At 45.4% G+C, this 24,986-nt stretch overlaps 1 protein-coding gene and 1 pseudogene across 3 annotated transcripts in view; one reads left to right on the plus strand and one right to left on the minus strand.

Annotated features, from left to right (window-relative positions):
* FLVCR2 (FLVCR choline and putative heme transporter 2) overlaps positions 1–24,986 on the plus strand; it is a 76,389-nt gene that overhangs the window by 15,874 nt on the left and 35,529 nt on the right. The window contains exon 1 of one of the 3 annotated variants that reach the window (XM_024925357.4): positions 16,528–16,670. The exons of the other annotated variants lie outside the window; for them this stretch is intronic. Coding sequence (XP_024781125.2) covers positions 16,617–16,670 — 54 coding nt within the window. The 5' untranslated portion in view covers positions 16,528–16,616. Of the gene's footprint in view, positions 1–16,527; positions 16,671–24,986 lie in introns of those variants that run through there. 3 annotated transcript variants of the gene reach the window in all.
* On the minus strand, positions 6,790–7,226 carry LOC129393758 (small ribosomal subunit protein eS24-like; annotated as a pseudogene).

Raw genomic sequence — 24,986 nt, forward strand, 5'->3', positions numbered from 1 at the left:
CTCAAGGCACCGTTCATGATGAGGCAAATTCCTCTCCACCTCTGAACCTATGAAATTAACAAGAACCAGCCTGGACAACATTTTTTTTAAAAAAAAAAGAAGCTGTGCATGGTTGCACATGCCTTTAGTCCCAGCTACTTGGGAGGCTGAGGTACAAGGATCGCTTAAGCCCAGGAGGTCAAGACTGCAGTGAACCGTGAACATGCCACTGCACTCCAGCCTTGGTGACAGAGAGAGAGACCCTGTTTCAAAAACATCCCCCCAAAACTAACAAGTTATATGCTTCCAAAATACAATGGCGGAACAGAGATAGGATAGACATTCACACATACCAAAAAGGAGAAATAGGCAAGAAGAAAAGGGTAACTGGTCCCAATTAAGTCCAAAACTCAACAGGGAAAACAACATTAAGTCTTAAAGCTGGAGAATAATCTTCTTTGACTTTATGTCAAAGAAGGGCACACTGGGGAAGGGACTGGTCCCCCAAGGCCTCAGGCAGCCCTGCCCTTACAGCTTTGCTGGGCTCAGTCCACCCAGCAGCTCTCACAGTTGGAGTCTCATGCCTGCAACTCTCTCAGGCCAGTGTTGCACACTGGTAACTCTACAGTTCTGCGGTCTTGGTGATAGCCACACTTCCATGGCTCCACTAGGCATTACCCTTGTGGGGGCTCTCTGCAGTGGCTCTGCCCCTGAAACAAGTCTCTGCCTGAGCCCCCAAGCTGTTCATGACATTCTCTGAAATCTAGATGGAAGCCACCATGGCACCATAGCTCTTGCATTATATGCGCCTGCAGATTAGCATCATGTGGATGCCACCAAAGTTTATAGTTTGTACTTTCTAGAGAAGCAGATCAAGCCACACCTGGGACCACTTGAGCCATGGCTGGGGTAGCCAAGGAATGCCATGCCAGAATGCAAGGAGCAGAGTTCTGAGGCAGCTCTGGACAGTGAATGCTGAGGTCCCATGGTGACTATCTGGAAACCTTGCTGTCTTAGTCGATTTTGTGTTGCCATAATAATGCCTGAGACTGAGTAACTAAGAAAAGAGATTTATTCAGCTCATGGTTCTGCAAAATGAAAAGTTCAAGGGCACGGCCCTGGCTTCTGGCAAGGGCTTCTGTGCTGTGTCCTAACATGCAGAGAAGGTTAAAGGGGAAGTGGTTGCATGTGAAGAGGCATAGCCTAGGGACATCCTAGCTTTATAACAACCCACTCTCTTAGGAACTAATCCATTCCCTTGAGAACAATCCAGTTTCATGAGAGTGACAACTCACTACTGTGAGATCAGCACCAAGCCGTTCATGGGGGATCTGCCCACGTGACCCAAACACTTCCTACCAGGCACTACCGCCCAACACTGCTGTATTGAGAATCCAATTTCAACTTGAGTTTTCATAGGTATAGACTCAAATCATATCCAAACCATAGTATTCTGCTGTTAGCCCCCCAAAACTCATGTCCTTTCACATACAAAATACAGTCATTCCATCTCTATAGTCCCGAGAGTCTTAACTTGCTGATATGGTTTGGGTCTGTGTCCCCACCAAATCTCATGTTGAATTGCAGTCCCCAGTATTGGAGGTGGGGCCTGGTGGGAGGTGATTGGCTCATGGGAGTAAAGTTCTCATGCATGGTTTAGCACTGTCTCCCTGATGCTATTCTCATGACAGTCAGTTCTTATGAGATATGGTGGTTTAAAGAGTACAGGACATCCTCCCTCTCTCTTTCTTGCTTCTACTCTGTCCAGGTGATGTGTGTGCTTCCCCTTTGCCTTCTGCCATGATTGTAAGTTTCCTGAGGCCTCCCAGAACCCTAGCAGATGCCAGCATCATGCTTCCTATACAGCCTGCAGAACTGGGAGCAAATTAAACCTCTTTTCTTTATCAATTACGCAGTCTCCAATATTCCTTCATAGCAATGTGAGAATGGAATAATACACTTGTTTCAGCATCAACTCAAATGTCCAAAGTCCAAAACTGCATCTGAAACTCAAGGCACATTCTTTCCAGGTATGAGCTTATAAACTCTAAAACAAGTTGTTTACTTCCAATATACAATGGTTGCACAGGCATTGGGTAAAATTACCATTCAAACATAGGGTCTTGCTCTTTCACCCAGGCTGGACTGCTGTGGTGAGTTCTTGGCTCACTGCAATTTCTGCCACCTGGGTACAAGTGATCCTTCCACCTCAGCCTGCCAAGTAGCTGGGACCACAGGCCATGTCACCACACCCAGTAATTTTTGTATTTTTTTGTAGAGACGGAGTTTTGCCATGTTGCCCATAGTGGTCTCGAATGCCTGCACTCAAGTGATCCTACCACCTTGGCCTCTCAGAGTGCCTGGATTACAGGCATGAGCCACACCAAGCCCTGGCCAGCAGACTTTAAATCTTAAACCTCCAGAATAATCTCCTTTGGATCAATGTTTTGCATCCTGGGCACACTAGTGCCAGGAGGGGGTTCCCAATGCCTCAGGCAGCCCTTTCTCCATGGCTTTGCTGGATATAGCCCACATGGCTGTACTCACAGGTTGGAATCACATGGCTTTGCTGGACATAGCCCACATGGCTGTACTCACAGGTTGGAATCAAATGCCTGAAAGCTTAGCCAGGCTGAGGTCACATGCTGCCAGTGACTCTAGCATTTTGGGGTCCTTGCGGTGGCCCTACTCTTGTGGCTCCACTAGGCATTGTCCTAGTGAAGACTCTTTGCAGAAGAGTCCTCTGCTGTGGCCTCACATTTCTGCTTGGCATTGTCTTAGCAGAGGCTGTCTGTGGTGGCTCCCCCGCATGGCAGGTTTCTGCCTAGGCTCCCAGGCTCTCTTTTTCTCTTCATTCCTTTTTTTTTTTTTTTTTTTTGACAAAGGGTCTTACTCTGTCACCCAGGCTGGAGTGCAGTGGTGTGATCACAGCTCACTGTACCTTGACCTCTGAGGCTCAATCAATCTTCCAGCCTCAGCCTCCCAAGTAGCTGGGACTACAGGCATGCACCACTGCACCTGGTTAATTTTGTTTCTTTTTTGTTTTTGTTTTGTAGAGATGAGGTCTTGCCATTTTGCCCAGGCTGTTCTTGAACTCCTGAACTCAAGTGATCCACCCACCTCATCCTCCTAAAGAGTTGGGATTTCAAGCATGAGCCACTGTGCCTGGCCTGCTCCCAGGCTTGCTGATACATCATCTGAAATCTAGGTGGAAGCTGCCATGCCCACCACTCTTGCATTCCACATGCATGAACAATAGTACCATGTGGACATGGATGCCACCAAGACCCACAGCTTGCACTCTCCAGAGCAGTGGCCCAAGCTGTACCTGGGGCTATTGGGCCATGGCTGCTCTGGCCAGAGCAGCTAGGAGAAGCATCCTGAGGTGGCTCAGGGCAGTGGTATCCCACCATTCTGTCCTCCTAGGCCTCTGGGTCTGTGACAGGAGGAATGGCCTTAGACTTTTGAAATACTTTCAGGGCCTTTTTTCCATTGTTCTGTTAGTACCTGGCTCCCTTCTGTCAGAACTAATCTCTTTAGCAAAAGGTCCCTTGGCTGCACCCTTAGATTCCTCTTCTGAAAATGTTCTTTCATTCTCTACCACTTGGCCAGGCTGCAAATTTTCTAAATTTTAATGCTCTGCTTCTTACACATTTCACCTTTAGGTCACTCCTTTGCTGTGTTTAAGCTGTCAAAGTAACCACACTGTGTCTTGAGCATTTTGCTGCTTAGAAATTTTTCTGCCTAGGCCGGGCATGGTGGCTCACGCCTGTAATCACAGCACTTTGGGAGGCCGAGGTGGGCGGATCACCTGAGGTCAGGTGTTCGAGACTAGCCTGGCCAACATGGTGAAACCCCACCTTTAAAAAGAAAAAAAAAAAAAGAAATTTCTCCTGCCAGATGCCCTAGGTTATCATTTTTAAGTTTGGTATTTTATAAAGCCCTAAGGCATAGACACAATGCAGCCAAGTTCTTTGCTGTGGCATAACATGGGTGACCTTTGTTCTAGTTTCCAAATAAACACTACTTTCCTTCATCAGAATGGCCTTTACTGTCCATATTTCTATCAGCATTTTGGTCATAACCATCTAACCAATCTCTGAGAAGTTCCAAACGTTCCCTCATCTTTTTGTCTTTTTCTGAGCCCTCATCAAAATTACTCTTAATGCCCTGTTCACAGCAATTCAGGTGTTTTCTAGCCTATTTCTTCAAACTCCTCCAACCTCTGCCCGTTACCCAGTTCCAAAGCTGCTTCTGCATTTTTAGGTATCTTTATGGCACAACCCACTCCTTGGTACAAATTGTCTGTCTTAGATCATTTTGTGTTGTTATAACAGAATACCTGAAACTGGGTCATTTATAAAGAAAAGGTGTATTTACCTCACTGTTCTGTAGGCTGGGACATTCAAGGGCGTGCCTGCAGCCTGCAGGGGGTTGTAGCTTTCATGCTACATTATAACATGACAGAGAAGGTCAAAGGGCAAGTGGACACGTGCAAAGAGGCAAACCCAAGGGATCTCTTGGCTTTAAAACAACCCACTATCATGGGAACTCACCCATTTCTGCAGGAACTAATCTAGTCTTGCGAGAGTGAGAATCTGCTTCCATGAGATCAGCTGGTGGAGGATCCTCCCCCATGATCCAAATGCCTCCCACTAAGCCTCACCTCCCAACACCACCCCATTGGGGATAAAATTTCAACATAAGTTTAAGAGGGGACAAACTCAGATCATATCCAAACCATAGCACTTGTCCTCAAGGCCCCAGCCTGCTTAGACAATCTCTGAAATGTCTTCAGGGCTTTTCTCTCATTGTCTTGATGAATAGGCCTGGTTGCCTTCTGTCTACTAATTTTTTCAGCAAATGATTGCTTGGCCACACCCTTGGTTTTTCTCCTACGGACACCTTTTCAGTCTACATGGCCAGCCTTCAGATTTCCCAAATCTTTCTGCTCTGCTTTCTTTTTCATTACTGATTCCACCTTTTAGTCATTCTCTCCTCTCATGTTTTACTATATGTGCTTCAAAGTAGCAATACAGCTCCTTCAATATTTTGCTTAGAAATTTCTTTCACCAGATATCCTAGTTCATCACTCTTAAGTTCTGTCTTCCACAAATTCCTAAGACACTGACAGAATTCTGCCAAGTTCTTTGCAAGTAGATAACAAGAATGGCTTTTACTCCAGTTTCCAATACCTTGTTCCTCATTTCCATCTGACACCTCATCAGAATGGTCTTTACTGTCTGTAACTGTCTATATTTCTACCAACATTCTGATTAGGACCACCTAAGTAATCCCTGAGAAGCTTTAGGCTCTTCTTAAAGTTCTTTTTTCATCTGAGCCCTCTCCAGAATTCCCCTTAATACTCCATTCATGGCAGACTTTTCTCTCCTGATCCCCCAAATTCTTCCACCTTCTACCCATTTCCAGTTCAAAAACCACTTCCACATTTTCAGGTATTTGTTATGGCATCAGACTACTTCATGGTATCAATTTTCTGTCTTAGTCAGTTTTATGTTACTATCACAGAATACCACAGACTGGGTAATTCGCACTGAACAGAAATTAATTTGGCTTATGGTTCTGGAGGCTGGGAAACCCATGATTGAGGGGCTGCATCTGGTGAGGGCCTTCTTGCTGCATCATAACATGGCAGGAGCCGTCACATGGGTGACAGAGAGAATAAGAGAGGACAAACTGACTTTTATAACAAACCCACCCTCATAATAATGAGTCCACTCCTGTAATAATCACATTATGACTTTTTTTTTTTTTTTAAGAGACAAGGTCTCACTCTGTCACCAGCTTGGAGTACAGTAGCATGAACACAGCTCACCTCAGCCCCAACCTCCTGGGCTCGAGTGATCCCCTGCCTCAGGCTCCAGAGTAGCTGGGACTATAGGCACATACTACCACACCTGGCTAATTTTTTATTTTTTATAGAGATGGGGTCTTGCTATGTTGTGCAGGCTGGTCTTGAACTTCTGGGCTCAAGAGTTCCTCCCGCCTCAGCCTCCCAAAGTGCTGGGTTTACAAGCATGAGCCACCATACCTAGCCACATTATCACCTCTTAAAGACCCTAGCTCTCAACACTGTTACACTGGGGATTAAGTCTTTAACACATAGATTCTAGGGGACACATTCAAACTGTAGTTATATGTAGGATTATGTTTTATTTAACCCAATGTATCCAAAATATTATTTCAACAAGTTGTCAATATAATAAAGTTAGTAATGTGCTATTTTACATTCATTACTAAGTCTTTGGAAACTCATGTATATTTTATACTTATAGATGGCCGCATAAGCAATGGCCCCTAGGTTAACTAGTTGGATAAACATAACCAGCTGGATAGTCCAGGTCTAGAACAATGATAGTATTTCAGCAGTGGAAATCAGATCCTAGCAGATAACGAAAGGCTCTAGAAAGTGACTCAGGCCTTGAGGAGGTTGTGTTTGCTGGACAGGCTGATCATATGGTATCACCCAGAGAGGCTGAGAGTTTCTGAGGTTGACTTGGGATTCACAGTCATAAAGTGTGTGGTCAGCCTAGTCTTGTTCCAAAGTCATGGCCACTTGGGTATGTTGCAGTCCAGCGTTGTCATTTTGGATCTTGTAATGTCAGAGGTCTTTCAAGGTCTGAGGGAAGTTTGCGGAGGTGAAGGCAAACTCTTTTGTTCACGTCTATTGATTGTTATCGCTATTGACAGCAAACAGAGTGCTTGCTCATATGACTGTCTACTTTTTGTTTGTTTGTTTTTGTGTTTTCACATGAAAGTGTTTAGTTTATTAATCTTCTCGTGAAAAATCCACAATGGCCACAGATAACACCATTGCAGCACCTTTACTCCTTCAGCTTTTTGCCAGCATCAACATTGGCCTTTGCAGTCCCCCTGACTTTCCTCATTCTGTTCTTGCGTTCCTCTCATTGCTTTCTTGGGGTCTTTTTCTTCTCATACAGGCCATGTCTTGCAAGTCTATGTTTGGGTTCATTTTTCTTTGCATAATCCAGGGGATCATAAATCATGCCAAAGCCAGTTGTCTTGCCACCACCAAAATGAGTTTTGAATGCAAATACAAAGATGACATCCAGTGTGGTCTTTTACATTTTGGCTAGTTTTTCCCAAATTTCTGTCTTAGGCACTGTTGCCTTCCCAGGGTGAAGGATATCAATGACTGTTTGTTTCCTCTGAAGTCATCGGTTGATCATGAACTTTCTAGTGTGGATAGTTACTGTATCGTTCATGATGGTGGTCTATCCTCAGACAGCCAGGGAGGAAAAGCATGACTGTCTACTTTCTAGCCTCCTATTGTGCATTGGAGGAGAGTAGACAAGGGCTGGGAGCAGAGAACAAGGCCAGTAGTGACTGAAGATAGACGGGGTAGGTCTGAGACCACCCTCTGAAATGGTTATGGGGGCCAGCCAGGCCATATAAATGCTGAAGCAGGCCTAGTAAAAATGATATTGGAGTGTGGTGGGGTCCCAATGAGCTTGAGAGTTTGCGTCCTATCTAAAGGCTGCAGTTGCTTCAGCTCCCACCAATCATTGATATATACAAAGCATGACTTGTTGGTGTCAGATCTGCATTTTTTTCCTTTGAAGAGAAATCAGAAATCCAGATTTTTATGTGAAATCTGTATTTTGTAATCATGATAAAATATAAATAATATTTACCATTTTAACCATTCATTGAGTGTACAGTTCAGTGACATTAAATGCATTTGCAATGTTGTGTAACCGTTACCACTATTTATACCCAAAACTTTTTCATCATCGTCAATAAAAACTCTGTACTCATTAAGCAATATCTCCTCTTTTGCCCCGCCCCCCACCCCCACATCCCCTGGTAACCTTTATTCTACTTTCTGTCCCTATGAATTTGCCTATTGTAGGATCCTCGTAAAAGTGGAATCATACTTGTCCTTCTGTAGCTGGCTTATGAAATCTGTTTTTTAAATGCTGGTAACTAATTCATTTCATTTTTTAAAAATGTATTTTATGTCTTAAAACTGCATCAGATTAAATTGCCAGTTTGAAGGTCAGGCATGGTGGCATATGTCTGTAATCCCAGCACTTTGGGAGGCTGAGGCAGGAGGACTGCTTGAGCCCAGGAGTTTGAGACCAACCTGGGCAACATAGTGAGACCCTGTCTCCACAAAAAGTACGAAATTAGCTGGGCATGGTAGAGCTCACCTGTAGTCCTAGCTACTCAGGAGGCTGAGGTGGGAGGATTGCTTGAGCCCAGGAGGTTGAGGCTGCAGTGGGCCATGATTATGCCACTGCACTCCAATCTGAGCTATAGAGCAAGACCCATCTCAAAAAAAAAAAAAAAAAAAGAAGAAGAAGCAGCCAGTTTGAGACTTCTGGGAAAGGTTGCATGGAACTGAATTTCAGTTCTGCTTTCTCCTTCCTCGAAAAGCTCTCACCAAACATGTGGGCAGGTGGAAACAATGTCAGAGGCTAGTAACTCAACTTGGGGGATTAGCCCAGAACTTCCAGAAGTGGTTGGTGATTTGCCTAATCCATGGGGCTAGATGAAAATACAGAGGTCTGCAGCCCCACACAGACTGTCTTAACCAAACTGTCTAGGAAAGCGGCCCAGCATTTTGTATTCTCTTTTTTTTCTTTTTTTGAGATAGAGTCTCACTTTGCCCCCCCAGGTTGGAATGCAGCGGGGTGATCTCGGCTCACTGCAACCTCCACTTCCCAAGTTCAAGTCGTTGTCATGCCTCAGCCTCCTGAGTAGCTGGGATTACAGGTGCCCGCCACCACATCTGGCTAATTTTTCTATTTTTAGTAGAGATAGGGTTTCACCATGTTGGCCAGGCTGGTCTTGAACTCGTGACCTCAGGTGATCCGCCCATCTCAGCCTCCCAATGTGCTGGGATTGCAGGTGTGAGCCACCATGCCCAGCCAGCATTATATGTTTTCAACTGGCCTCCCAAATAAGGCTCGTGATCAGACACTTTTTGAAACCACCAGGAGGAAAGAGCAGCATGCATGGGGAAAGACTGCCTGCTTGGAGCCATATTCTTGTCAGGGCTGATTTTTTTTTTCTTTTTCTTTTTTTGTAGAGATGAGGTCTCGCTTTGTTGCCTAAGCTGGTCTCGAACTCCTGGCCTCAAGTTATTCTCCCACCTCAGCCTTCCACCGTGCTGGGATTATAGGTGTGAGCCACTGCACCCAGCTGGTCAGGGTTGATTTATGATACGTTTGCTGTGAGGTTCAATGGGAAGCAGTGGGAGCTTGGGCCACTCACCCTTCAGATTGAGGGCAGAGGCTGGGCTGAGGCTCATGATTTTGATTCACCTAAGGTACTGAAAATGTCCTGGAAACCTTAGGGTTGGGGAGTTGAGGAGCCCTAATGGGATATGAGCTTGAAACCATGCATATGCTCCACATCCTTTGGGTTCTTTGACTTTCAATCCAGTGCACTGGAAGAAGCTCAGATTGGCCTGGCCTGGCTTCTGCCTTGGCTTTTTATATTTTTTTCTCTATAACCTAATCTTGGAAGTGATTTTTCTTTTTTCCGTTTTTAGAGACAGAGTCTTGCTCTGTTGCTCAGGCTGGAATGCAGTGGCACAATCTCAGCACACTGCAGTCTTGACCTCCTGGGCTTAAGCGATCCTTGCCTCAGCCTACAGAGTAGCTGGGACTACAGGTATGTGCCACCATGCCTGGCTAGTTATTTTATTTTTTGTAGAATCTGAGTCTCACTACTTTGCCCAGACTGGTCTTGAACTCCTGGCCTCAAGCGATCCTGCTGCCTCCACCTCCCACAGGGCTGGGATTACAGGCATGAGCTATCACCCAGGGCATGCCTTGGCTTTGTTGCCTTGCCAGGCATTGTTATAGTTGCTTGTTAATTTCACAGAATTAAGTCTAAGTCTTCAGGTTCCAATTTCCAGACCTCCGCTCCCCGCCTTTTCCTATTTAACTTGTCTCTTGTTACCTCTCAGCCTTGGCTCTGCTCTGACCACTGAGGCTCCATACTATCTCCTTGGGTTATACCCTTTGGGTCTAAGATTTAGGCAGTGGAGAGGAATGTCAGCAAGATGGTGGACTAGAAAACTCCAGCCCTCATTTTCCTACAGAAATGTTAAATAACCAACTAGGAAGTGGCTAAAATAACTTCTTTTGACAAGCTTTGGAAGTCAAAGATCTACAGCAACCAAGCCCACCCAACCAAGAAAAAGACACATTCAAAACCATAGGAAATTTCATGGCTTTTTAACTCACCTTTGCCCCATTTCCTCCCCCATGCTGTGCCTCCAGTCCCCAGTTCTCCTCTGCAAACTGAATAGATGGAATTTGCAACATTTTAACCTGCTTTAACTCAACATCATTTTTATACACTGACAATGTACAACACCCCCCCAAAAAAAATTAAGAAACAATTCCATTTATAATAGCATTAAAAAATAAAATACCTAGGAATAAACCAAGGATGTAAAAGTCAAGTATATTGGAAACTACAAAATGTTGCTGGAAAGAAATTAAATAAGGTGTAAATAAATGGAAAGACATCCTGTGTTTACGGATTGGAAGACTTCATGTTAAGATGTCAAAACTATCTAAAGCAATATATAGATTTAATGTAATCCCTGTCAAAATCCCAGTAATGGTTTTCATAGAAATAGAAAAATCCTTACCCTAAAATTCATATGGGATTTCAGGGAACCGTCAATAGCCACAACAATCTCGAAAAAGAAGAACAGCATCAGAGATCTCACATTTTCTGATGTCAGAACTTACTACAAAGCTACAGTAATGAAGACAATGTTGTATTTGGCATAAAGACAGGCAATAGACCAATGAAATAGAGAAGAGAGTCCAGATATAAACCCTTGTGTATATGGTCAAATGATTTTCATCAAGGGTGTCAAGACCATTCAATGAGGAAAAGACAGTCTTTTCAATAAGGGGTGTTGGGAAAACTGGATAACCATATGAAATTAGACCCTTGTGTTGTCAGAGGCGTTTGAACAAGAGCGACTCCATCTTGAATAGGGGCTGGGTAGAATGAGGCTGACACCTACTGGGCTGCACTCCCAGGAGGGTAGGCATTCTAAGTCACAGGATGAGATAGGAGGTTGGCACAAGGTACAGGTCGCAAAGACCTTGCTGTTAAAAGGATGCAGTAAAGAGGCCAGCCAAAACCCACCAAAGCCAAAGCAGTGATGAAAGTGACCTCTGGTCATCCTCACTGCTCATTATATGCTAATTATAATGCATTAGCATGTTAAAAGACACTCCCACCAGGACCATGACAGTTTACAAATGCCATAGCAAATCAGGAAGTTACCCTATGTGGCCTAAAAAGGAAAGAAACCCTTAGTTCCTGGAATTGCCCGCCCCTTTCCTGGAAAACTCATGAATAATCCACATCTTGTTTAGCATATAATCAAGAAGTAACAATAAATATAAGCAGCTGAGCAGTCCATGCCACTGCTCTGCCTATGGAGTAGCCATTCTTTATTCCTTTACTTTGTTAATAAACTTGCTTTCACTTTATGGACTTCCCCCAAATTCTTTCTTGTATAAGATCCAAGAAACCTCTATTGAGATCTGTATCAGAACCCCTTTCCAGTAACATCATTATACTATATTCAAAAATTAACTGAAAAATGGATCAAAGACTTAAACATAAAAGCTAAAACCATAAGACTCTTAGAAGGAAACAGGGAAAATGCTTTATAATGTTAGTTCTGGCAAAGATTACTTGGGTCAGACACCAAAAGCAGAGGTACTAAAAGAAAAGAAAAAATTAAACTACATCAATGTCAAACTTTAATGCATCAAAGGATGCTATTAACAGACTAAAAAAGTCACCCATATTTGGGAGAAAATGTTTGCAAATCATATATCTGATAAGGAATTAATTTCTAGAATGTGTAAAGAACTCTTTACAACTCAACTGCAAAAACAAACAAACAAACAATCCAATTTAAAAATGAGCTAACAAATATACAATTGGTCAATTGCCAAGACCAGCTCAGTTGGGGAGACCCTAACCTAGCGGCGCTAGAGGAATTAAAGACACACACACAGAAATATAGAGGTGTGAAGTGGGAAATCAGGGGTCTCACAGCCTTCAGAGCCGAGAGCCCCCAGCAAAGATTTACCCACGTATTTATTAACAGCAAACCAGTCATTAGCATTGTTTCTATAGATGTTAAATTAACTAAAAGTATCCCATATGGGAAACGAAGGGATGGGCTGAATTAATTGCAGCAGGAACACGCCCTTAAGACACAGATCGCTCATGCTTTTGTTTGTGGCTTAAGAATGCCTTTAAGCGGTTTTCCGCCCTGGGCGGGCCAGGTGTTCCTTGCCCTCATTCCCGTAAATCCACAACCTTCCAGCTTGGGCATTAGGGCCATTATGGACATATCACAGTGCTGCAGAGATTTTGTTTATGGCCAGTTTTGGGGCCAGTTTATGGCCAGATTTTGGGGGGCTTGCTCCCAACAGTCAATAGCACCTAAAAAGATGCTCAACATTAGGGAAATACAAATCAAAACCACTGTCAGATACCACTCCACACCTATTTAGGATGGCTATTATTAAAAAAAAAAGTGTTGGTAAGGATGTGAAGACACTGGAACTCTTTTGCATTGCTGGTGGGAATGTAAAATGGTGCAGCTGCTATGAAAACAACATGGAAGCACCTCAAAAAAATTAAAAATAATATTACCATATGATCCAGCAATTCCACTTCTAGGTAAAAAATTGAAAGCAGGAACTTGAACAGATATTTGTATACTCATGTTTATAGCAGCATTATTCACAATAACTAAAACGTGGAAGCAACCCAAGTGTCTGTGCTTCCAGATGAATAAATGTAGTGTGTGTGTGTGTGTGTGTGTATATATGTATATATATGTACAATGAAATATATACATATATGTTGTTATATACGATGAAATATATAAAAAACTTCTGGCCAGCCAGCTGTGAATTGGGGGTTCCCATAACTCCTCTTCAGGTTTGATTTGCTATAACAACTCACAGAACTCAGGAAAACATTTTACTCACATTTCCTAGTTTATTATACACTTTACTCACATTTCCTAGTTTATTATACACTTTACTCACATTTCCTAGTTTATTATAAAGGATACAACTCAGGAACAGCCAAATGGAAGAGATGCATAGGGCAGGAAATGGGGATGGGGGTTGTGGAGCTTCCAAGCCCTATCCTGCCACCCTCTCAGCACCTGGACGTGCTCACCAACCAGAAGCTCTCTGAAACTCAACTGTTCAAGAGATTTTATCCAGCACGGTCTCTAGCCCCCTCCCCTCCCCTACCCTCCCTGGAGTGGGTGGGGGGATGGGGTTGTACATTTCCAAGTTCGAATCCATGATCTTTCTGGTGACCAGCCCCCTTCTGAGGCTACCTAGGAGCGCTACCTATGTTGCCTCATTAGCATAAACTCCCTGGAGGGGGTAGAGGGATGGGGTTGTACATTTCCAAGTTCTAATCCCTGGTCTTTCTGGTGACCAGCCCCGTCCTGAGGCTGTCTAGGAGGGCTACCTATGTCACCTCATTAGCATAAACTCTGGTGTCTTGGAAAGGGGCCCCTTAGGAAATGATGAGATATTCCTATCACTCAGGGAATCCCAAGGATTTTTGTAGCTCTGTACCAAGAACAGAGGACAAAGACCAAATAATATTTTTATTATACCACAGTTACCTGGAGTAGAAACAGAAAGTAGAATGGTGATTGTCAGAAGCTGAGGGAAGGAGAGAATGGGGAGTTACTGTTTAACGGGTACAGAGTTTCCGATTGGGAAGATGAAAAAAGTTCTAGAAATGGATGGAGGTGATGGTTGCACAATAGTATGAATGTACTTAACGCTGCTGAACTATACAGTTAAAAATTGCTTAAAAATCAACAATTGTGTATATTTAACCACCACCAAGCAGACAAAGAAAAGATACTCTGCTTTTGAGGTGTTCCCTTCTAGCTGGAACCCCTGCTCCCCTGCTGCCCTCATCCACATCAGCCTTTATGCTCTAAAGAATGCATTCCCAAGCCTGTGTACCTGCTGGGTCTGTTCCAACACTCGCCTTTGTTTTCTGGTGGTTTGTCTATTTCTCCTTCTTCCTTATCCCTTCTCTTGTCCCCTTCCCCTCCATCTCCACATCTTCTTCCTAGTAAATGGGAAATTTCTCAGAGGGCCAGAACCTTGGCTGATGATAGGGACAGAAGGCAGAAAAATTCTAGGCAGAAAAGGGTGGGGTCCCTGGCGAGGGCCCCACCCTCAAGCCTGAAACCGCAGCCCAAAGTGAGAACTTTACATCCGGTTTTCCTGCTGGAATGTTGCCTTTTCCAAAACCACTCTTGGCCAACCCCCATCCTATAGCCTCAAAACCCCCAGGCTCTACTGACAGAGAGCAGAGAAGGGGAGAAGCAGTAGCCAGACATCAGAGAGAAGCAGCTTTACTTTAGAGGGACGGCTGGACAGCGGGACTTCAGAGAAGAGTCAGCTGGGGACAGCCAGACCTCAGGGGTGGAATACCTTCCCACTCCATCTGCTTTCCACCTCCCCTTCCCACTGACAGCCACTTCTATCGGCAATAAAATCCTGTGCATTTACTATCCTTCAATTCATTTGTGCTATCTGATTTTTTTCCTGGATGCCAGGTAAGAGCTCAGGATAGAGAAAGCTGTCACACTGGCTCCCTGCCCTCATGAAAAGGCGGAGGGTCTATTGAGCTGTTAAACACTTAAGCTAAAGGAGCGCAGTGTAACAAACACACTCTGGAGCTTCAGGGGTCACAGATACTCCCCGCCTTAGATGCTGCCGCAGTACCCGCATGGAGTTTTTCTCCTGCTGGTGCCCAAAAGCGATCACTCCAGCTCCTGTGCCTGCTTGCCTGTGTGCTCCCGCTCCCTTGAGGGGTTGAGAACTGAGGGCTAAGTGAGGCACCCCTGTCATGAAGCCCACAAAGGGGTCAAGGAAAATTTCCTGTTTCACTGACACATCTGTCCTGTGTCTCAGAGCAAGGCCCTGGGCATAGCAGCTGCTTGCAGATGGATGGGCAAATTAACAAGTTTTCACTTCCTGAAAGAAATTAAGATGACCAGTCAGTTAACTGAGAGTTCAGGTGGTTGGAGGAGAAGATTCTCATGCCTGGGTTGTCTTCTTGATGTGACTTGATGTGGAAAAAGCTACTGAATCCTTACAGTGTGCGTTGGACTGTGCCAGGCCGAGGGTGTTGAGAATACTGTCGTCTACGGCCATACCACCCTGAATGCACCCGATCTTGTTTGATCTCAGAAGCTAAGCAGGGTCGGGCCTGGTTAGTACTTGGATGGGAGAATACTGTTGCTAGATCTGCTGTGTACCCTTTGACAAGTCTCATAACTTTCATAGGTTTGGGCTTCTTTGGTAAAATAGCATTCATACTGGCAACTGCAGAAGCTACAGGAAGGGATTCAATGAGACAATATGTGGACAGCATTTAGATAGTAGTTTCTCAGATAAGAAGTGCTAAATGAGGTCTGCTGTCATGGCACATGCCTGTAATCTCAGCACTTTGAGAGGCCAAGAGGGAGGATTGCTTAAGCCTAGGAGTTCAAGACCAGCCTGGGCAACATAGTAAGATCCCTGTCTCTACCTAAAAAAAAAAAAAGTATTAAATAAAGAACAGATGTTTTCAGTACCATCATCAATAAATGTAATTGCCTCTGTCTTCTGTTGGTTCTGGATCTAGAAAGAGAGGCCAATACTGAAACCTTTCCTAATACTACCGGACATTGCCCCAGTGTGGGTGCAGTGTGGACAAGCAGGGCAGCTTCCTTAAGGTGAAGGTTGAGCTGATTCTTAATGAGTGAAGTGACCAGGAGTTGGTACATAGGGGAGGTTGGGCCATTCCAGGAAGTATCCCAGTAGTATCCTGATGGAGACTTGTGCCTCTTGAGAGCTACTTAAACTAAAAGCAATACGGGTGCAGGAAGTTGGTGTAATATTCCCAGAGTGCGGTGATGAAGACTTTGGAGACTCTGGGGTGACACAGATACTCACTGGGTCAACCCCTATGCCTGTGCACAAGACTTTAGTCTCACAAACCTAAGACTGAAGGAAGCGGGCAGGGGTAGGGGGACCGGGTGGGGGGCGCCCAGGCTTATCAGGTGTTCACAGCTATTTTCCATCTCCTTGTTCTTGATCTTTTTCCAACAATGCTGTTAACAGGATGTCCTTCCCTTGACTTGAACTCCCCCCAAGCCTCAACATCAAACAGCCCTGTGTGGATTGCAGGATGTAGGTTGGAGTGCCATCAAGGATGATTAAAACAACAACAACCACCACCACCACCATCACCATAGGGTTAAGGTGATATCTGGTGTTTCCTCTTCTTTCTTTCTTGACCTCCTGACTTCTACCTAGCACCATTCCCAAGTTAACCCAGTGGAATATCTCCCCTCCCTCGATCCTACAGAGCTAAGGGCCTTTTTCTTTGGTGAGTCATTCATAGGTGGGAGGGCACCCTGTAAGCTCTGGTGGCCCAGCCAGACACTTCTGCTTTCTGACTTGATTACAGGCATCTTTCCTTTTTCATGCTGTGCAAAAACTTGAGCTCAGCCTCTCACCCCAACACAATTCAAGACGCAGCCTTGTCCCAGCATGAGCGCAGATAACAGCAGCACCATCTGTGTTTGTAGAAGCGTGAGACAGGAGGTGAGGATAGATCTTACTTCCTTCCCAACTTCTTTGGGTTCAGCTGTGTGTCCGGAGCCTCAGGAGGGAGGAGTGTTTGCTTTGGCTCCCCTCCGATTGCTTCTCCAGAGAGGAGTTGAACACAAGTATTTTTCAGTTCCAGGAGGCTGCTTTTGATTGCACAGCCCTGCCAGCTCCGGAAAAGAGGGACACAGAAGCTGGAGCAAGGTTGGGGGCTGGTTTTCTCCTTTTTTTCTTCTTCTCTCCCCTGGAAATTCCTGATTTCTGCATACAATGACTGGGTTGACATGGCTGGGTCTCCTTTGGCGGCTCTAGAGGTAGCTGTCTGTATGGAAGTCTATTTGCTGTGTTCATCTACTGGAAAACATAGGAGGTGAGCAGGCATAAGGCATTCGTGGGCTTTTGTTTCGTTTTTTGAAACAGTGTCTCAGTCTGTCGCCCAGGCTGGAGTGCAGTGGCATGATCACGGCTCACTGTAGCCTCAACCTCCCCGGGCTCAGGTGATCCTCCCACCTCACCTCATCCTTTCGAATAGCTGGAACTACAGGCTCATGCTACCACGCCTGGCCAATTTTTGTATTTTTTTGTAGAGATGGGGTTTTGCCACGTTGCCAGGGCTGGTCTTGAGCTCCTGGGCTCAAGTGATCTGCCCTCCTCTGTCTTCCAAAGTGCTGGGATTACAGACGTGAGCCACACCCTGGTGAGGCATCCATGTTAAAGCAGGGTTCATTCTCAAGGCTGTTTGGGGTAGTAGCTGCCTTTTGAGCAATCTAGGCCTCCTTAGACCTTTATCCTGGGCTTCCTGTTGGGTGCTGGACAGGTTTGTGGAGACACCCATTTGAGCACACCCAGGATTCATCCCTTCTCTGCTGAGAAGCTAGACAGGAACACACCTCTCTCCCACCATTCCTGCCTAGGGTACGTAGGGGAAGCCAGCAGCTGAGAATTCTCTTGATTTCCTTCCTCAGAGTGGTGGAGATCAATTGTTTCTAAAGTATGCTGCATGAGTCTCTGCACCAGAACCACCTGGGTGTTCATTAAAAATGCAAATTCAGAGACTCACACCTATAATCCCAGACCTTTGGGAGGCCAAGGCAGGAGGATTGCTTGAGTCCAGGAGTTGGAAACCAGCCTGGGCAACATGGAAAAACCCTGTCTTTACAAAAAATTAGCCAGGCATGGTGGTGCATGCCTGTAGTACTAGCTACCCGGGAGGCTGAGGTAGGGGGGATCACCTGAGCCTGGGAGGTGGAGGTTGCAGTGAGCCAAGATCATGCCACCTCACTCCAGCCTGAGGGACAGAGTGAGACCCTGTCTTAAGAAAAAAAAAAAGCAAATTCCTGGGCACCAGAGCAGACCCAAGAAATTAGCTCCTCTAGGTTGGGACCCAGGAATATGTATTTTTGATTCTCCTTCTAGGGATTCTGATGCCCACTGAAGTTTGAAAACTCCTGGTATAGAAGCCGTGGAAGCTGGACCCAGCAGCCATGTTTGGGGCCTCCAGCAGGATACCTGTCCTCTTTGGGCATCAGCTTTTTTTTCTATAGCAAGAATGCCTGCCTCACAGGGTTGCCATGAAAGCTAAATGAGGCAATGTCTATGTGAAACAGCTCCTGGAACCAAGTAAGCCTTCTGTAAACATTTACTGAATCCACATCTATCTCTTCCCTCTCTACCAAACTCATGTTCTACAACATGCTAGTGTTAAAAAAGGTAAACGGAGGTGCAATTAAAATTTTTTTAAGAGTTTATTTGAGCAAACAGTGATTCATGAATTGGCTGGCTCCAAACCAGAAGTGGTTCTGGATCATCCTGAGTCTCAGACCATGTCTTCTGGGGATATGATGCTGCTTTGTGCCTTTTTGAGACTCAGCAAGGTTCCATGGGAAGAGAGCAGGGCTGGGAATGGAACCTCAGAAGTCTCGATGTTGATGATTAGCTCTGTGACTTCAAGTTGCTTCAACTCAGTTATGAAGTAGAGAAGACAGTTTGGCCCTGACAGGTCTCTGCTTCCTCGTCTGGACTTTGGGCATCCTGCTCTTGATCTCACTGGGTGGTTTTGAGGCTCTGGTAATATATTGGATGTGTAGGTGCCTTGAAGATGGTGAAATATTTTGCCAGTGTTGACTTTTAGTGCCCTTTCTTGAACTCAAAAAAAAAGGGGGGGCTCGGTGTGGTGGTTCACACCTGTAATCCTAGCACTTAGGGAGGTTGAGGTGGGAGATCACTTGATGCCAGGAGTTTAAGGCCAGTCTTCGCAACATAGTGAGACTCCATCTCTACAAAAACAGTTAAAAAGTTGGTTGGGTGTGGTGGCACGTGCCTGTAGTTCTAGCTACTTGCGAGCTAGAGAGGATCACTTGAGCCCAGGAGTTTGAGGTTACAGTGAGCAGTAATTGCACCACTGCACTCCAGCCTGGGCAACAGTGTGAGATCTCATCTAAAAAATTAAAAAATACTCTGGACTTGCCCTTTGACAGTAGAATAAAAAGGGCTTCTCTAGACACACATCGTGTCCTGCCTGGATTGGGGGCCATGCCCTCCATGTAGAGGGCTCAGCACTCCTGCCTTTACACCAGCTCATGGTTCAGGATAAGCTCCATCATCCTTACCGTAGGAGACTCTCTCAGAGCTTCTGGGTTTCAAAGCCTTCCTCTCATCGGCAAAGAAAGGAAGCTATACTTGCTGATTTGATCCTCTTGAGCTGAGCTGTTCGGCAGCTCCAGGAATCCTGTGGAGCATTCTGGTTCTTTTTCATTCCAGGAAACTGACCACTTGCTGCAGAAGGGCCTTTTGCCAGGAGTGGCACGATGCAACGTTTGAGTCTATATGTGCCTAGGATGGTTCCTCTCTTCAGTGTAGGAAAATGGCTGTGGTGGCATAGCACAGAACTGATTCATCCCCACCCTCAGGACATAGGCCTGGGAGTGAGAAGTTTTATCCTAAGGGCATGGTGGTCCTGGCCCTACCAAGTTTTCTCGCAGCCCCTCACAGTTAGCAAGTGGCAGTGATCAATGGTAACAAATGGGGATCGGTAGGGCTTGGACAGCCCTTGTGAAGATGTTGGAACCCTTAGGAAGATGTTGCAGTTTCCGTTCAACAAGTTTCTCTCTCCAGAATTCTTATATCTCTCCTTAGGGAGGAAGGTTCCTCATTGTCTTCCCTGGGTATGGCTGCCCCCGTATTCTCATGCTGCCCCACCAAAAGCCATGTCCTTTATTAGTGTGCCCCCATCCTGGGCCAGACCTCTGTCCCTTGCAAATAACCCACACAGTCCCCTGGCTACCACATCTTTGTCTCTGTTCTACAACAAGTTCCTTGAATCCTGCTTGTCCTGAATTGCATCCCCTCCAGCCAGCTTCCCTATGTCTTTCCAGTTGACAGCAGGCAATGAGAGAAATGAAAGCCACTAAAGAAGGCTCTCCTCCCCTTGGCCTGTCATGTTTTTTTTTTTTTAGACAATGCACCATAGCCTTTATTTTATTTATTGAACAAATATTATTGAGCATCTACTCTGTGCCAAACAACAAACATTTTCACAGCTGGGGATGCAGCAATGAATGGGAAAGGGAAGGTCCCTGTTGGCAATAGCCCTCTGTTCTTGTAGAGTTCACATTGAAGGGAAGAGAGATTACACTATAAGCCAGTCACACCGGAGCGGCTAATGGTGCAAATGTCAGCCCAAGTAGGAGGGCAGGTGACTTCAGAGCAGGATATTAGGAGATGTTTTTAGCTAAGCAGGTCCCTGAGTAACTCCCTAAATAACAGGGCCAGATCTAATGGTGCTGCAATCTCTCTCTTTCTCTCTCTCAGGGCGTTATAGATGTGAGTGACTAATAGTTTTTTTGGTGTAAGCTTGAGATTTCTTTTTCTTTCCAGCTGTCTGTCTGGGATCCTGAGGCAAGCTTAGTTAACTTATGAAGTTGGCTTCTTAGGAAAAAGCTACATGGGTCCCATCCTATCTATTTCTTGAAGTGCATGCTCCAGAGGAACTGGGTTTTGCCCATGGCAGTCCATGAAGCAGCAACTCTTCCAGGGCCTGCCAGTAAGTAATTGGCAGTAAGTAAGTTTTACCCCTGAAAAAATCAGAATAGGAGGGCTATTACCAGAAAGTCCATCCAGATTTAGAAGGAAACATGGGAGGATTAGAAACATTGGTCGTCACGTGAGCATCCCTTTTAGGAATGCCAGAATGTTGCCTTGCAGACAAAGGAGACAATTATTCTCCTTTGGGCTGTTTTATCTGTCAAAGGTCAGGGAGTGGCACGTTTGAGTTGGGTTAGTGTTAAGGGAATGCAGAAGACCGGAGAATCCCTCTGTTGGCTGTTGATTGCTGGTGTCTGGGACAGAATTGGTAGGCAATCAGTGCCAAAGCATTTGAATGGCGCTTTGCACATCGCCTACTTCAAATGTGAAAACTTTGGAGTAAGATTTGCATGATGTGATCTGATGTGATCTCAGCTGGCTGGGTGGTTTGAAAGACACCCACTCATTTTTCCTCCTTCCTAGCCGAGTCATGGGGAAGTTCTGTGACCACTGGCTTTCAGCACAGTCAGCTAGAGGGACATTAGTGTATTGAAGTGACAGTGATTTGTTCTCTCACTGAAAGAAAAGGCAGTGGATTCTTCACTTGTGCACCCAAAGTAGACCTAGGCTGGCCCTTTGTGGAGTTCACCATGAGGACAACTTCAAGGGGAACACCAAGTCCTTAAAAGGAGGAGTGTGTGCCAGGAAGCTCCTGAGTTCATGATGACAGAAAGCAAGCATAAATACCGGGCTTAGCTAAAAAAATAAAACACGGCCTTTGTCGGTGTTCCTTTTTTTTTTCTTTAATCAGAAAACTTTCCTTGTGAAACTCATTTTCTTCACCTAAACTTAGCAACTTCTCTGTTTACAGCCTAGTGTATCTCTGCTCTTCAGCTAAATTGCACCCCCCACAAAGATGAGGAGGAAACCCAACACCAAGGCTGTAGGTCAAGATCAAGGTATATTACATTATAAACCGGGTGAGAGTGAGCTCCTTGTCTTGCATCTTTCTCTTCCCTTCTGAGTAGGGTGCCTAGTATGCAGCAGGTGCTCAATAAATACTGAGTGTAGGTCTAAGAGTGAGAAGTTGATTGGTCTGCATTCGAATCCCCTCCATGCCTGATCTTGGGGCACCCCAAATGAGAGGTCTTCCCTGTCTGCGGGCTTCCTTAGGTCATTTCATCTGGCATCTACTTGCTTTGGGTGGTTAAACTCTTACAATGCAGCAAACTGCTACTGTGCCCAACTTGTTTACTGCAGAGCAGCCTGGAAAGACTTGAGTGAGGTTTGAGCTGCACAGTTCTAAGAGTTATTTCTTCACTCAGAAAATATTTCCTGAATGCTGTCTCTGTTCTTGTGATTGTGTCAGATGTGGTATGCGGAAGGGTCATATGAGCAAATGTGAGTCAATGTCCCTGTCCTCAAGGTACTAACAGTTTAGTTTGGGAGACAACACACTACACAAAAAGAGACAAAACTAAGCGTGACATAAAAACAAGAAACCTGTAAAGTGTAACTGTGGCAAAGAAACCAAACTGTAGCTGGAGACACCTCTCACCCTTGCTTCCTCCAACAGCTACACATTTGGGGACATTTGAACTACAGAATGGAGCATATGAGACTGGAGGGAGTGTCAGGTGTTTGAGGGCAGTCACTTTTCTGTGGCATTCACCTTGTCCGTTGAGGGCTTTGGAATCAGATAGCCAAGGGTGTGAATCTCAGTTTTGCCAGGAGAAGCTGTTTTGACCTTGGGCAAATTATAGAGGCTTTCTCATCTGTAAAAACCAAACCAGAGGCCAAGGCACAGTGGCTGATGCCTGTAATCCCAGCGCTTTGGGAGGCTGAGGCAGGTGAATTGCTTGAGCCCAGGAGTTCGAGACCAACCTGGGCAACATGGTGAAACCCCGTCTCTCCTAAATATACAAAAAATTAGCCAGGTGTGGTGGTGCATGTTTGTGGTCGCAGCTACTTGGGAGGCTGAGGTGAGAGGATTGCTTGAGCCAGGGAAGTAGAAGCTTCAGTGAGCCAAGATCGCACCACTGCACTAGCCTTGGCAACAGAGTGAGACCCTGTCTCACAAACAAACAAACAAACAAACAAACAAGCAAAAAAACCCACAAACAAAACCCAAACCAGAGATGATGGTGCCAACTTCAGGGGGTAGTTGTGAGGGCATAGATGAAATATCATGTGAAAAAGCCTTTAGCATGCTGTCTAACACATAGCAGACACTCAGTACATATTCACCTCCTTCCTCCTGGTTTGAGTAACATTTAAGACCAGCACCTTTAACCTAATGGATAAGAGTACAGATTAGTACTGATGGCCAGAGCTTGAAGTTCAGCCTCATCGCTTACTGTTATGTGACCTTGGGCAAGCTACTTAAATGCCAATTTCTTCCACTTTAAAATAGACATTAGGGGAGCACGCCTTCTATTTTATGGAGTGAAGTGTTGCCCCCCAAAAGAAAAAAATTAATAATTAAAAAATAAAATGATTCAAAGAGTATATATATTTATAGGGTGCTTTGAGCACAGTGTATCAGCTCTCATCGCTATTATTATCTTCCCTAGGGATCAATGATTGTAGGCTATCCTAATTTCAGTAGCTGCTGCTTCCTGCATTTCTCTAACCTCTTTCACCCAAAGAACTGAGGGAATCCAGGAGTCAGGGCAGTAAAAGCCACCAGCATAATCACAGCTTTCAGGACAAACCCTGTGACGGGGGCGGGAGCTTGAAGGAAGTCTGGAGTTGGCCAGCTGTAACCCTACTCCCTAAGTTCTTAGAGATCTTAGCTTAGCCTTTAAATCCATAAACCCCCTTCCTGAGTGATTTTCCACCAAATCAATGAGGTTGTTTAGATTGTCTTTGTCTCTGAAGGCCTGCTACCTCCTTGATCCCGAGTTGACCTTTTCAAAAGAAGCCTTGGATTTGGAGATTTCACAAATAACAGTCATATGAGCGGTCTTTGCCTGGACATTATCGGTTACCGTGGAGCCGCCTGGCATTCCTGGGTGCTCGGGGCTCATTCTCATGATTAAGCTCAAGCTCTGGGTTCTTAGTTTTGCAGTGTCTCGCAGCCCCAGCAGCCACCTTAGACTCTCCTTGCTTCTTTCTGGGGCATCCGCAGACTCAGTCCCAAGACCCCCTGCCAAACCTCGACTACGTGTCCCAAGGTAGCTTGCCTGGCAGAGTGCCTTCACTCTAGCCTGGTCTCTTCCACTTGAGGTCTTGGAGCCCTTGTTTATTCTCCATGTTGCTAGATCAGTTATTCACTAGCAGGTATAAGCAAACATCTAAATGATGCTGGCCAAGGGGTAGAGAGCAGTATTTATAGCAACAGAATTATGGACTGGAGTGTGCAGACTTGCCTAAACAGTACCAGCTTTGTGGTGTTTCAATGCACACAGCACTGTGTGGGCATGGGCAATGAGTGTGGAAGTCACTTCCACGTAATTCCCCAGGTGGACATGGTCCTGGGAGATGGAGCTTGTGTTAGTCCGTTTTGGATTGCTATAAAGGAATATCTGAGGCTGGGTGATATATAAAGAAAAGAGGTTTAATTGGCTCACGGTTCTGCAGGCTGTACAGGAAGCATGGTGCCAGCATCTGCTTGACTTCTGGCGGGGCCTTAGGAAGCTTCCAATCATGGTGAAAGGCAATGATGGAGCAAGAGTAGGAGCAAGAGTAGGAGCAAGAGAGAGTGAGGGGGAAGATGCCACACAGGTTTAAACAACCAGATCTTAGGAGAACTAATTATTGCAAGGAGAGCACCAAGGGAATGATGATGGCACTAAACCATTCATGAGAAATCTGCCCCCCTGACCCAATCACCTCCCACCAGGCCCCACCTCCAACACTGGAGATTACAATTCAACATGAGATTTCTTTTTCTTTTTCTTTTTTCTTTTTTTGAGATGGAGTCTTGCTCTGTTGCCCAGGCTGGAGTGCAGTGGCACATCTTGGCCCACTGCAACCTCTGCCTCCCGGGTTCAAGCGATTCTCCTGCCTCAGCCTCTCGAGTAGCTGGGATTACAGGTGCACATCACCATGCCCAGCTAATTTTTGTATTTTTAGTAGAGATAGGGTTTCACCAGGTTGGCCAGGCTGGTCTCAAACTCCTGACCTCAAGTGATCCACCCACCTTGGCCTCCCAAAGTGCTGGGATTATAGGCATGAGCCACCACACCCAGCCTCAACTTGAGCTTTAGAGGGGACAACATCCAAACCTATCATGCCCCTTTACATAGTAACACTTTCTCCCAAGTTGTCTGTGCAGCTGAAGTTTTC

This window comes from Pan paniscus, chromosome 15 (genome assembly GCF_029289425.2).
Source record: "Pan paniscus chromosome 15, NHGRI_mPanPan1-v2.0_pri, whole genome shotgun sequence".
NCBI lineage: Eukaryota > Metazoa > Chordata > Mammalia > Primates > Hominidae > Pan > Pan paniscus.